The sequence below is a fragment of the Balaenoptera physalus genome (genome assembly GCF_965194825.1).
Source record: "Balaenoptera physalus genome assembly, chromosome: 3".
NCBI classification, from domain to species: Eukaryota; Metazoa; Chordata; class Mammalia; order Artiodactyla; family Balaenopteridae; genus Balaenoptera; species Balaenoptera physalus.
In genome coordinates this window covers 113,409,386-113,422,551 of record NC_138890.1, presented here as the reverse complement: position 1 = coordinate 113,422,551, position 13,166 = coordinate 113,409,386, and the positions used below count along the sequence as shown (strand labels likewise).

The following is a 13,166-nucleotide window of genomic DNA, read 5'->3' as shown; positions in this document are numbered from 1 at the left end:
TTGGCTGTGGGTTTGTCATATATGGCCTTTATTATGTTGAGGAAAGTTCCCTTTATGCCTACTTTCTGCAGGGCTTTTATCATAAATGGGTGTTGAATTTTGTCAAAAGCTTTCTCTGCATCTATTGAGATGATCATATGGTTTTTCTCCTTCAATTTGTTAATATGGTGTATCACATTGATTGATTTGCGTATATTGAAGAATCCTTGCATTCCTGGGATAAACCCCACTTGATCATGGTGTATGATCCTTTTAATGTGCTGTTGGATTCTGTTTGCTAGTATTTTGTTGAGGATTTTTGCATCTATGTTCATCAGTGATATTGGCCTGTAGTTTTCTTTCTTTGTGACATCTTTGTCTGGTTTTGGTATCAGGGTGATGGTGGCCTCGTAGAATGAGTTTGGGGGTGTTCCTCCCTCTGCAATATTTTGGAAGAGTTTGAGAAGGATAGGTGTTAGCTCTTCTCTAAATGTTTGATAGAATTCGCCTGTGAAGCCATCTGGTCCTGGGCTTTTGTTTGTTGGAAGGTTTTTAATCACAGTTTCAATTTCAGTGCTTGTGATTGGTCTGTTCATATTTTCTATTTCTTCCTGGTTCAGTCTTGGCAGTTTGTGCATTTCTAAGAATCTGTCCATTTCTTCCAGGTTGTCCATTTTATTGGCATAGAGTTGCTTGTAGTAATCTCTCATGATCTTTTGTATTTCTGCAGTGTCAGTGGTTACTTCTCCTTTTTCATTTCTAATTCTATTGATTTGAGTCTTCTCCCTTTTTCTCTTGATGAGTCTGGCTAATGGTTTATCAATTTTGTTTATCTTCTCAAAGAACCAGCTTTTAGTTTCATTGATTTTTGCTATTGTTTCCTTCATTTCTTTTTCATTTATTTCTGACCTGATCTTTATAATTTCTTTCCTTCTGCTGGCTTTGGGGTTTTTTTGTTCTTCTTTCTCTAATTGCTTTAGGTGCAAGGTTAGGTTGTTTATTCGAGATGTTTCCTGTTTCTTGAGGTAGGCTTGTATTGCTATAAACTTCCCTCTGAGCACTGCTTTTGCTGCGTCCCATAGGTTTTGGGTCGTCATATCTCCATTGTCATTTGTTTCTAGGTATTTTTTGATTTCCCCTTTGATTTCTTCAGTAATCACTTCGTTATTAAGTAATGTATTGTGTAGCGTCCATGTGTTTGTATTTTTTACAGATCTTTTCCTGTAATTGATATCTAGTCTCATAGCGTTGTGGTCGGAAAAGATACTTGATACGATTTCAATTTTCTTAAATTTACCAAGGCTTGATTTGTGACCCAAGATATGATCTATCCTGGAGAATGTTCCATGAGCACTTGAGAAAAATGTGTATTCTGTTGTTTTTGGGTGGAATGTCCTATAAATATCAATTAAGTCCATATTGTTTAATGTATCATTTAAAGCTTGTGTTTCCTTATTTATTTTCATTTTGGATGATCTGTCCATTGGTGAGAGTGGGGTGTTAAAGTCCCCTACTATGATTGTGTTACTGTCGATTTCCCCTTTTATGGCTGTTAGTATTTGCCTTATGTATTGAGGTGCTCCTATGTTGGGTACATAAATATTTACAATTGTTATACCTTCCTCTTGGATCAATCCCTTGATCATTATATAGTGTTCTTCTTTGTCTCTTGTAATAGTCTTTATTTTAAAGTCTATTTTGTCTGATATGAGAATTGCTACTCCAGCTTTCTTTTGATTTCCATTTGCATGGAATATCTTTTTCCATCCCCTCACTTTCAGTCTGTATGTGTCTCTAGGTCTGAAGTGGGTCTCTTGTAGACAGCATATATATGGGTCTTGTTTTTGTATCCATTCAGCCAGCCTGTGTCTTTTGGTGGGAGCATTTAATCCATTTACATTCAAGGTAATTATCGATATGTATGTTCCTATTCCCATTTTCTTAAATGTTTTGGGTTTGTTATTGTAGGTGTTTTCCTTCTCTTGTGTTTCTTGCCTAGAGAAGTTCCTTTAGCATTTGTTGTAAAGCTGGTTTGGTGGTGCTGAACTCTCTCAGCTTTTGCTTGTCTGTAAAGGTTTTAATTTCTCCATCAAATCTGAATGAGATCCTTGCTGGGTAGAGTAATCTTGGTCGTAGGTTTTTCTCCTTCATCACTTTAAGTATATCCTGCCACTCCCTTCTGGCTTGCAGAGTTTCTGCTGAAAGATCAGATGTTAACCTTATGGGGATTCCCTTGTGTGTTATTTGTTTTTTTTCCCTTGCTGCCTTTAGTATGTTTTCCTTATATTTAATTTTTTACAGTTTGATTAATATGTGTCTTGGCGTGTTTCTCCTTGGGTTTATCCTGTATGGGACTCTCTGTGCTTCCAGGACTTGATTAACTATTTCCTTTCCCATATTAGGGAAGTTTTCAACTATAATCTCTTCAAATATTTTCTCAGTCCCTTTCTTTTTCTCTTCTTCTTCTGGGACCCCTATAATTCGAATGTTGGTGCGTTTAATGTTGTCCCAGAGGTCTCTGAGACTGTCCTCAGTTCTTTGCATTCTTTTTTCTTTATCCTGCTCTGTAGTAGTTATTTCCACCATTTTATCTTCCAGGTCACTTATCCTTTCTTCTGCCTCAGTTATTCTGCTATTAATCCCATCTAGAGTATTTTTAATTTCATTTATTGTGCTTTTCATCATTGCTTGGTTCCTCTTTAGTTCTTCTACGTCCTTGTTAAATGTTTCTTGCATTTTGTCTATTCTATTTCCAAGATTTTGGATCATCCTTACTATCAATATTCTGAATTCTTTTTCAGGTAGACTACCTATTTCCTCTTCATTTGTTAAGTCTGGTGTGTTTTGACCCTGCTCCTTCATCTGCTGTGTGTTTTTCTGTCGTCTCATTTTGCTTATCTTACTGTGTTTGGGGTCTCCTTTTCACAGGCTGCAGGTTTGTAGTTCCTGTTGTTTTTGGTATCTGTCCCCAGTGGCTAAGGTTGGTTCAGTGGGTTGTGTAGGCTTCCTGGTGGAGGGAACTAGTGCCTCAGCTCTGGTGGATGAGGCTGGATCTTGTCTTTCTGGTGGGCACGTCCACGTCTGGTGGTGTATTTTGGGGTGTCTGTGGCCTTATTATGATTTTAGGCAGCCTCTCTGCTAATGGATGGGGCTGTGTTCCTGTCTTGCTAGTTGTTTGGCATAGGGTGTCCAGCACTGTAGCTTGCTGGTCGTTGAGTGAAGCTGGGTCTTGATGTTGAGATGGAGATCTCTGAGAGATTTTTGCCGTTTGGTATTACGTGGAGCTGGGAGGTCTCTTGTGGACCAGTGTCCTGAAGTTGGCTCTCCCACCTCAGAGGCACGGCCCTGATGCCTGGCTGGAGCACCAAGAGCCTTTCGCCCACACGGCTCAGAGTAAAAGGGAGAAAAAATAGAAAGAAAGAAAGAGGCTATAATATAGTGAAGTAAAATAAAGCTATTGTAAAGCAAAGCTATACAGACAAAATCTCACCCAGAAGCATATACATGTACACTCACAAAAAAAAGGAAAAGGGGAAAAATTAATATATCCTGCTCCCAAAGTCCACCTCCTGAATTTGGGATGATTCGTTGTCTATTCAGGTATTCAACAGATGCAGGCACATCAAGTTGTTTGTGGAGTTTTAATCCGCTGCTTCTGAGGCTGCTGGGAGAGATTTCCCCTTATCTTCCCTGTTCGCACAGCTCCTGGGGTTCAGCTTTGGATTTGGACCCGCCTCTGCGTGTAGGTCGCCTGAGAGCGTCTGTTCCCCGCCCAGACAGGACGGGGTTAAAGGAGCAGCTGCTTCGGGGGCTCTGGCTCACTCAGACCGCGGGGAGGGAGGTGTACAGAGGAGGCGGGGTGAGCCTGCGGCGGCCGAGGCCGGCGTGACGTTGCACCAGCCTGAGGCGCACAGTGCGTTCTCCCGGGGAAGTTGTCCCCGGATCACGGGACCCTGGCAGTGGCGGGCTGCACAGGCTACCGGGAGGGGCGGTGTGGAGAGTGACCTGTGCTCACACACAGGCTTTTTGGAGGCGGCAGCAGCAGCCCCAGCGTCTCATGCCCGTCTCTGGGGTCCGCGCTGATCGCCACGGCTCGCGCCCTTCTCTGGAGTTCATTTAGGCGGCGCTCTGAATCCCCTCTCCTTGCGCGCAGCGAAACAAAGAGGCAAGAAAAAGTCTCTTGCCTCTTCGGCAGCTGCAGACCTTTTCCCGGTCTCCCTCCTGGCTAGCTGTGGTGCGCCAACCCCTTCAGGCTGTGTTCACGCCGCCAGCCCCAGTCCCCTCCCTGGGATCCGACCGAAGCCCGAGCCTCAGCTCCCAGCCCCGCCTGCCCCGGCGGGTGAGCAGACGAGCCTCTCGGGCTGGTGAGTGCTGGTCGGCACCGAGCCTCTGTGCAGGAGTCTCTCCGCTTTGCCCTCCGCACCCCTGTGGCTGCGCTCTCCTCCGTGGCTCCGAAGCTTCCCCCCTCTGCCACCCGCAGTCTCCGCCCGCGAAGGGGCTTCCTAGTGCGTGGAAATCTTTCCTCCTTCACAGCTCCCTCCCACTGGTGCAGGTGCCGTCCCTATTCTTTTGTCTCTGTTATTTCTTTTTTCTTTTGCCCTACCCAAGTATGGGGGGAGTTTCTTGCCTTTTTGGAGGTCGGACGTTTTCTGCCGGCGTTCAGTGGGTGTTCTGTAGGAGCAGTTCCACGTGTAGATGTATTTCTACTGTATCTGTGGGAAGGAAGGTGATCTCCGCGTCTTACTCTTCCGCCATCTTCCCCAGCTCCCTCCCATTGATGTTTCTTGTAGTGGAATTGGACTTACAACAAACCAAAGTATTTCACTGACATGAATAATCCTGTATTTGATTTTGCTGATGTGGTAGTTCAGAAAAGCCTTCAAAGGCTCATTCCAGTAGGAATGAGGAGAAAGCAAATGTTACTTCGGTAACTACCCTTCTTGAACCTTTTAGAAATTTGGATCTCTAATTTATGTGTATGTATCTCTTCAGTTTAGTATATCTGTATAGGCTCCATCCTTTTTAGAAGATTCCTCTACATTTCTGTCATGGGTGTCTTAGGAGTGATAGTGGTAGAGGTCTGTCAAGTCTTTTCCCCTCTCTCCTGTCAAAACTCATTTTAGTGAAAGAGAGCTTTCCCCGAGTTAGCGTCTAGAATTAAATCTGAATAGAGAAGGATCAAAACTAATTTTCTGATTATCTGTTGAAGAAGGGCTACATCCTAACAGTAGAAAGCTGTTTTTATTATAAATCGATAAAGAGGGTTATATGACAGTGATGTGGTGCTTACCATCTTCCAAAATTTGAGGCTTAGCTCAGAATTTTCTTTGAGGTTTTCAGGTTGTCTGAAAGATAAATTGCTTTGTGGGAGCTGGTGTAATCCATGTCATTATTGGGTGTACAGTTTGGAGGCCCTCAGAGACATGAATATCATGTATTTATTAAGGATTTAAGGACTCAAGGGACTTCTTTAACAAAATAGACTCTTTGCAGTGACTAAATTATATTTTCATTTTTTATAGCGAAACAATCATGTTTCTTCATGAAATATTTCATCAAGGACTGAAGGCAAGGATAGCCAATTGGCCTACGTTAATTTTAGGTAAGTCCATGCTTTAGAGGGAGAAGATTTTCTCTTAATATGGCTACAGTTAGAGTAAAATAGCTTCAGTGTTATTCGACCTAAGCTGTCTGAATTTCCGTAATGATCTGTGAGCTTCCTCAGGCACTGGGACTCTGCCTCATTGCCCTTTTGATCCTTTCCCCTGGCCCGTCATGGTTCTTTGGGGGCTAGAGTTGGGCTCTACTGTGGGGTGTGTTCTACCGGGTCAGTCATTCAGGCAGCTGGACTGGGGCCGTGTAGTGTGACACCTGGTGCCAGGAGCTGCTCTCTGCCATTCCTGCAGAGTGAACAGTTTCTCCCTGTACCTTGGATAATTTACAGAGCATCAAGAGAAACTGCCATGTTTACTTCTTCTTTCCAGCTGATCTGTTTGATATTTTGCTCCCCATGCTGAACATTTATCAAGAATTTGTGCGTAATCACCAGTACAGCCTCCAAGTGCTCGCCAATTGTAAGCAAAACAGAGATTTTGACAAACTCTTAAAACAGTACGAAGCTAACCCTGCCTGTGAGGGGAGGATGCTGGAGACGTTCTTGACCTATCCAATGTTTCAGGTAAGTCACCTGGGATGCATTTTGTAAGTCATTGGTTCCAGCTCGATATAACTGATACCCAGTGTGACCAGCGTGATATGTGCAAGTATTCCCTATGGGGGGTTACAGCACATATCCATCATCTGTCATCTTGAGCTTGACCCTGAGATAAACAAATTTATGCCACACATACTCTCTCTAGCCTGTCTAGTGTATGTAAGAAAATCAGGAATTTTTGAGACAAATGAGGAATGATTTTTTTGAAAAGCGGCACAAATTTCTCTTTATAGAAAGATTCCTCACAGACCTCTTCCATGGAGTCTCCTCCTCCAGCGTGTTTAAAAATATTATTAGGTTTACAGAAATAAGATGCTGTGCAAATGTTCCAGTGCGTGCTGGTTGCATAAAAGGTTCCGGGGGAGTGGAAGGACTTCTGGGAAGGTGCTTGTTTTCCTGCCCTGTTGTGATTGCTGCTGAGGCTTCCTTGGCTGGAGCTCTGCAGAGCAAAAGGAGGACCTTCCCTGTCACAGAGGCTGTGGAGACAAAGGAGCCAGAGGCACTGGCCAGGCCTGGGGACTCTTGGCCCCTAGTCAGGTTGCTGCAGTGAGGCTGGGGCTTCACTTTTTGGGGTTAGAGCAACCCAAAGGATCAAGTACACTTGCATTCTTTCCTATATCTAAGACTTTACCGCTCTTTAGTGAGAACTGCAGAGGCCAAAATGTGAATTGAATCTCCTGTCCTTTTAAAAAGTGTTGATTCTGTTCTTTCGGAAAAGCATTGAGTGTTCCCATTGCGGAATTTGTGGGGCTTCTGGCCAGGCTTCCAAACTGTCATGTGGCAAAATGATTCTCCTAATCATGTGTGTTATGGTTTCTGTGGAGAGCTTTGTCCCCTGGAACCAGCCTCTCTGACCCCAGCTGATCATTTTGTAGCCTCAGAGAGAAATGATATTCTGGTTCATAATTGTTTGTCTTAAAGTTTGTCACTCCTGACTGAAATCCTGGAAGTCACGATAGAAGTTTAGTGACATTTTTTCAAAACCAAAAGGATGCATTTGTAACAACCTAAGTAGAGTGAAACTTTATACAGTTATTGTGTTTTTTTTTTTCTCCTGTGGAACTGAATTGTTTAACTCTTTGCCTCTCTGAACAAATATTTCACCAGAAAAACTATAAAGAAAAAAATTGCTTTTTAAAAACCTTATACAAAGTTATAATTTAAGATTTTATTTACAGTGAAACAAATATTATATAGTTCAATGTTCTAAGAGTCTATTTGAATCTTTGGCAGTTACCTCTAGGTTATGATTAAATACCCTAAGTTGTATCTGCCTAGCAACCCCCAGCTTAGATGAACATACAAAGGTAGGATTGTGGAAGAGGTTCACATTCAGAGAGGTTCCCACCTCCCTTTCTGATGGCCCAGTAATGTCTTTTCAAGTACTGTTTATTCACCTTGGTGTGACTCAATGGTTTAAAATGGCAGAACTGTACTTGCATTTTAGGTGAGGTATCCAAACACAGTTGAATGTAGGACCTTGCAAAGGCCTTTGGATTTCTTAAAAATGCTGAGATATTCTTCTACCAACCTTCCTTCCTCCCCCTGGAGTTTAAGCCCAATAAAAACAACTTGGCATTTTGATTGACGCCAGGGAATTCCCATAATGTTAGAAAAGGATCATTGGACTGAGAATGTTTAGGAGACCTGCATGTCTTGCTCACCCTTCATTCGTAGCATTGGGAAACATAATTGAACCAATCTGAATCTCTGTGTCTTAATTTCGAGATCGGGGCAGCTGAGCTCTAATTCTCTCCCAGAGCTCTAGCTCTCTGGGGGACTAGACAGGTTCTGGAAGTTTGGGCTGGGCAACTTGTGGTGTTGCCAGGAGCTTTCTAATAGTCTAGGATCCCTCCCTCCAAGACTGCAGTGGCCCCAAATCCTAGAATTTAGCTGAAGGGTCAGATGTTGAGGTTCTCTGGTTTCTTTAAGACCAGGGTAACCAAAAGATGCTGGGCGAAGCCTCAGACTTAAAGAATTTAGCCAGAATTGGTCCAACTGCAAGAAATGTGCAAATTGAAAGAGTGCTGAGTTGTGCTCTTATTTATTTACTTCCCCATAACTATTTCACTTCTCTGTAGCTATTTTGAACAGACCAAGAGGGGAAAAGATTGGAGTTGCTGCCTGAGGGCCTTATTCTCCTTGGTGTCTCTCCCTCCTGCCTTCTCCCTAGGAGTGACCACATGGAACACTTGGGGGAAAAGTGCCCTTTCTAGAAACTTGAAGGTTGTTTTTACTAGGTTCATTCTATCCTTCTTGTTCCCCTTTGGTCCTTTCACTAAGGAGTCCTGAAGGTGTTTGCTCCCTCAGATGGTCCAGCTATATCTACTTCCCTCGGCATACATCATATTAGTGGTGGTACTTCTGCACATCTGCCTTGCTCCAGTGTAGGCTGGATACCTTGGGATGAGGCTGGGATGTGACGCTTTTTTCCTGTAGAACAAGAATGGAAGAGGTGACCTTAGCTCATACTGCCAGGGGGCCACTGCCCAGAATTTTTCTTAAGTATGCATATGGAGGCAAAGTTTGGTATGGGGGCAGAGGGAGAAAGAGAGGTACAGTAACTGGAAACTTTTAGCCTGTGTATATTTATTTATTTACTTTAACATCTTTATTGGAGTATAATTGCTTTACAATGGTGTGTTAGTTTCTGCTTTATAAAAAAGTGAATCAGCTATACGTATACATATATCCCCATATCTCTTCCCTCTTGCGTCTCCCTCCCTCCCACCCTCCCTATCCCACCCCTCTAGGTGGTCACAAAGCACCGAGCTGATCTCCCTGTGCTATGCGGCTGCTTCTCTCTAGCTATCTATTTTACATTTGGTAGTGTATATATGTCCATGCCACTCTCTCACTTTGTCCCAGCTTACCCTTCCCCCTCCCCATGTCCTCAAGTCCATTGTCTAGTAGGTCTGCGTCTTTATTCCCGTCCTGCCCCTAGGTTCTTCATGACCTTTTTTTTTTTTTTTTTTAGATTCCATATATATGTGTTAGCATATGGTATTTGTTTTTCTCTTTCTGACTTACTTCACTCTGTATGACAGACTCTAGGTCCATCCACCTCACTACAAATAACGCAATTTCGTTTCTTTTTATGGCTGAGTAATATTCCATTGTATATATGTGCCGCATCTTCTTTATCCATTCGTCTGTCGATGGACACTTAGATTGCTTCCATGTCCTGGCTATTGTAACTAGAGCTGCGATGAACATTGTGGTACATGACTCTTTTTGAATTATGGTTTTCTCAGGGTATATGCCCAGTAGAGGGATTGCTGGGTCGTATGGTAGCCTGTGTATATTTAGAAAAGTGTTATATTCTCCCTCTTCCTGGGCCCTTTGTTGAGTAAGTCAGTTGTTGCTGTCAATGAATTATGCTGAACTATGGAAACATGGAGGAATTATAGTGAATTTATCCTTAATTGATGATGCAGTGAATGTATCCTCATTTGAACTATCAGACAAGTAAGTTCATGTTACCAATAAATTTGTTGTAGACAATAATGTAGTCATTAACATAATTTTTATTTAGCAAAAACAGTGGCTTGGCTGGTACTGTTTAAATTGGCTTCAGCTGCTCATACATCCATAGGTCAGCAGATGATGAAATCTGCTTTTGACAAAGATAACGCTGTTAGAGGTCTTCCAGAAAGTAACTACTTCCTGCTCTAGTCACCTGTTTACTGTAACTGGACAGCAAGCTAATTAGTGTCTATAAAGTGACAAGTATTATTTCATAATTGAAAGAAGAATTATGATTCACCTAGACAATGCTATGATCCTTGGTTTCAGGGGGACAGATTTATAATCAGTTCTTGAATATACAGATGAACTCTTTGGTGAGCTGTCCATTTCTCTCTGCAGAAGTCCTTTGCCTACTCTTTGGTAATTTCAGGTTTGTTTGTTTCTCCACCAGAAAATGAGGTGGGCCAGTTACTTTCAAATCCATCCACTTGAAGCTTAGCCAAGGAGCTCTCTAAAATAGATTTAATTAATGGGGGAGGATCATGAAGCTATTGACTAAACTTAGTTTTGTGGGTTTTCAGTGCATTATAAGTAGTCAGGCTCTCCCACTCCTGCCCTCTTTGTTATGGAAAATTGAGTACATTAGCTATTGATTGCCTTGATTTTCTTGTAGCACTAACTTAGGGGCAAACTTCTATCAATCATGGCATTGTGCAAAAGGAATATTTGAAAGCATACTTATCCCAGGAGCCTTCACCAAATGGAATGCACCAACCAGCTGTTTTAGTGAGAAGTTTATGGGGTAGAGAGCCAGAAAGCCTCCTCCCATGTGCTTCCGAGGGAGGGGTCTCCTGTGCCCCATCCTCCTATAACTGAGGAGTCTGCACTTCCAAAACCTGGATGACATTCCCTAGGACGTGATCCCAGAATATGAGCTGCAGATCAAGGTCTGTGCTTATGGCGCTGCCCTCTGTGCCAGTGCATAAATATGGGCACTCAGTAAATATTAGCAAATAACCCAACGAAGACCACCACCTGCAAGAGAGCAGGGCCTTGGGAAGCTGTTTTACTTTCTTCATTCTTAGACGTCCTGTTAAGTGCTGAGTAGGAACCCAGTCGCTGCAGAAGAGACCCACTGGGCTAGTGCACTGGTGAGAGCCAGGCTCGTGGCTGGCCCTGCCATTTACTATGAGGCCACGTTGGGCAAGTTATGGAACCTCTTCGTGCCTTGTTTCCTTATCCGTAAAATGGGGGAATAATCCTTATGTTTTGCTGAATGATTGTGTGCACATGCAACCTCAAGCTCCCAATCTGACCCACTGTGGGCAGCATTATGGTAGCTGCTGTTCATGCAGGTTTTTATTAAAATTAACACACTGCCCCTGTTTTCTAAAAAAATTTAGCTTATAAGCCAGTAAAAAATATGTTGAGTTAAATTAACATATATAACTCGAGTTAACTCTCCACTGTGGTCTGTTAAACCCTTCACAGGGTTGGTGGTGTTTCTGCCTTTAAGAGAATTCAGATAGTCTGTTCATAAACAAAAGTACAAACAAATAATCTAATTAAACAATACTTTTTACTGCTACAGGGATGAGTTAAGGTGAAACAGGATCAGAATGTAATAAGAGTGAACATATCTTTTCCCAAGTTTTAATTCTTAAAGAGAATATTGCAGTAGGATTGTCAATTTAAAAAAAAATCGTAAACAGCCAAGTAAATCTAAAGTACAGAATCAAGTGACTTGCTGATAACTATATCTGTTTCTCTATGAACCAATTTTCAAAAATTATGATAAGAAATGTATGATTAGTTAGATAGCCTAATCCACCAGGGGGCAGACAGCAGAAGCAAGAAGAACTATAATTCTGCAGCCTGTGGAATGGAAACCACATTCACAGAAAGAAAGACAAAATTAAAAGGCAGAGGACTATGTACCAGATGAAGAAACAAGATGAAACCCCAGAAAAACAAATAAATGAAGTGGAGATAGGCAACCATCCAGAAAAATAATTCAGAATAATGATAGTGAAGATGATCCAGGACGTCGGAAAAAGAATGGAGGCAAAGATCGAGACGATGCACGAAATGTTTAACAAAGACCTAGAAGAATTAAAGAACAAACACCTAGAAGAATTAAAGAACAAACAAACAGAGATGAACAACACAATAACTGAAATAAAAAATACACTAGGAGGAATCAATAGCAGAATAACTGAGGCAGAAGAACGGATAAGTGACCTGGAAGACAGAAAGTTGGAATGCCCTGCCATGGAACAGCATAAAGAATAAAAGAATGAAAAGAAACGAAGACAGCCTAAGAGATCTCTGGGACAACATTAAACGCACCAACATTCACATTATAGGGGTTCCAGAAGGAGAAGAGAGAGAGAAAGTATCTGAGAAAATATTTGAAGATATTATAGTCAAAAACTTCCCTAACATGGGAAAGGAAATAGCCACCCAAGTCCAGGAAGCGCAGAGAGTCCCAGGCAGGATAAACCCAAGAAGAAACACACCAAGACACATAGCAATCAAATTGACAAAAATTAAAGACAAAGAAAAATTATTAAAAGCAACAAGGGAAAAACAACAAATAACATAACAAGGGAACTCGCATAAGGTTAACAGCTTTCTCAACAGAAACTCTACAAGCCAGAAGGGAGTGGCATGATATATTTAAAGTGATAAAAGGGAAGAACCTACAACCAAGATTACTCTACCCTGCAACAATCTCATTCAAATTTGACGGAGAAATCAAAAGCTTTACAGACAAGCAAAAGCTAAGAGAATTCAGCACCACCAAACCAGCTCAAAAACAAATGCTAAAGGAACTTCTCTAAGTGGGAAACATAAGAGAAAAAAAGGACCTACAAAAACAAACCCAAAACAATTAAGAAAATGGTAATAGGAACATACATATCAATAATCACCTTAAATGTGAATGGATTAAATGCTCCAACCAAAAGACACAGACTTGCTGAATGGATACAAAAACAAGACCCATATATATGCTGTCTACAAGAGACCCATTTCACACCTAGGGACACATACAGACTGAAAGTGAGGGGATAGAAAAAGATATTCCATGCAAATGGAAATCAAAAGAAGGCTGGAGTAGCAATACTCATATCAGATAAAATAGACTTTAAAATAAAGAAGTTACAAGAGACAAGGAAGGACACCACATAATGATCAAGGGATCAATCCAAGAAGAAGATATAACAAATATAAATATATATAGGTGCACCCAGCACATATGTGTTGAGGTGCTCCTATGTTGGGTGCACCCAACATAGGAGCACCTCAATACGTAAGGCAAATGCTAACAGCTATAAAAGTGGAAATCAACAGTAACACAATAATAGTGGGGGACTTTAACACCTCAGTTACACCAATGGACAGATGATCCAAAATGAAAATAAATAAGGAAACACAAGCTTTAAATGACACAATAGACCAGATAGATTAAATTGATATTTATAGGACATTCCATCCGAAAACA

At 41.7% G+C, this 13,166-nt stretch overlaps 1 protein-coding gene across 5 annotated transcripts in view; it reads left to right on the top strand.

Moving 5' to 3' along the window:
• The window catches only part of RASGRF2 (Ras protein specific guanine nucleotide releasing factor 2), a gene marked incomplete at its 5' end in the record, with an annotated part of 237,048 nt that overhangs the window by 87,765 nt on the left and 136,117 nt on the right, over positions 1 to 13,166 (top strand). For all 5 annotated transcript variants that reach the window (XM_082458029.1, XM_082458028.1, XM_082458030.1 and 2 more), the window contains 2 exons: positions 5,502 to 5,581; positions 5,964 to 6,157. In XM_082458029.1, coding sequence (XP_082314155.1) covers positions 5,502 to 5,581; positions 5,964 to 6,157 — 274 coding nt within the window. The remainder of the gene's footprint in view (positions 1 to 5,501; positions 5,582 to 5,963; positions 6,158 to 13,166) is intronic.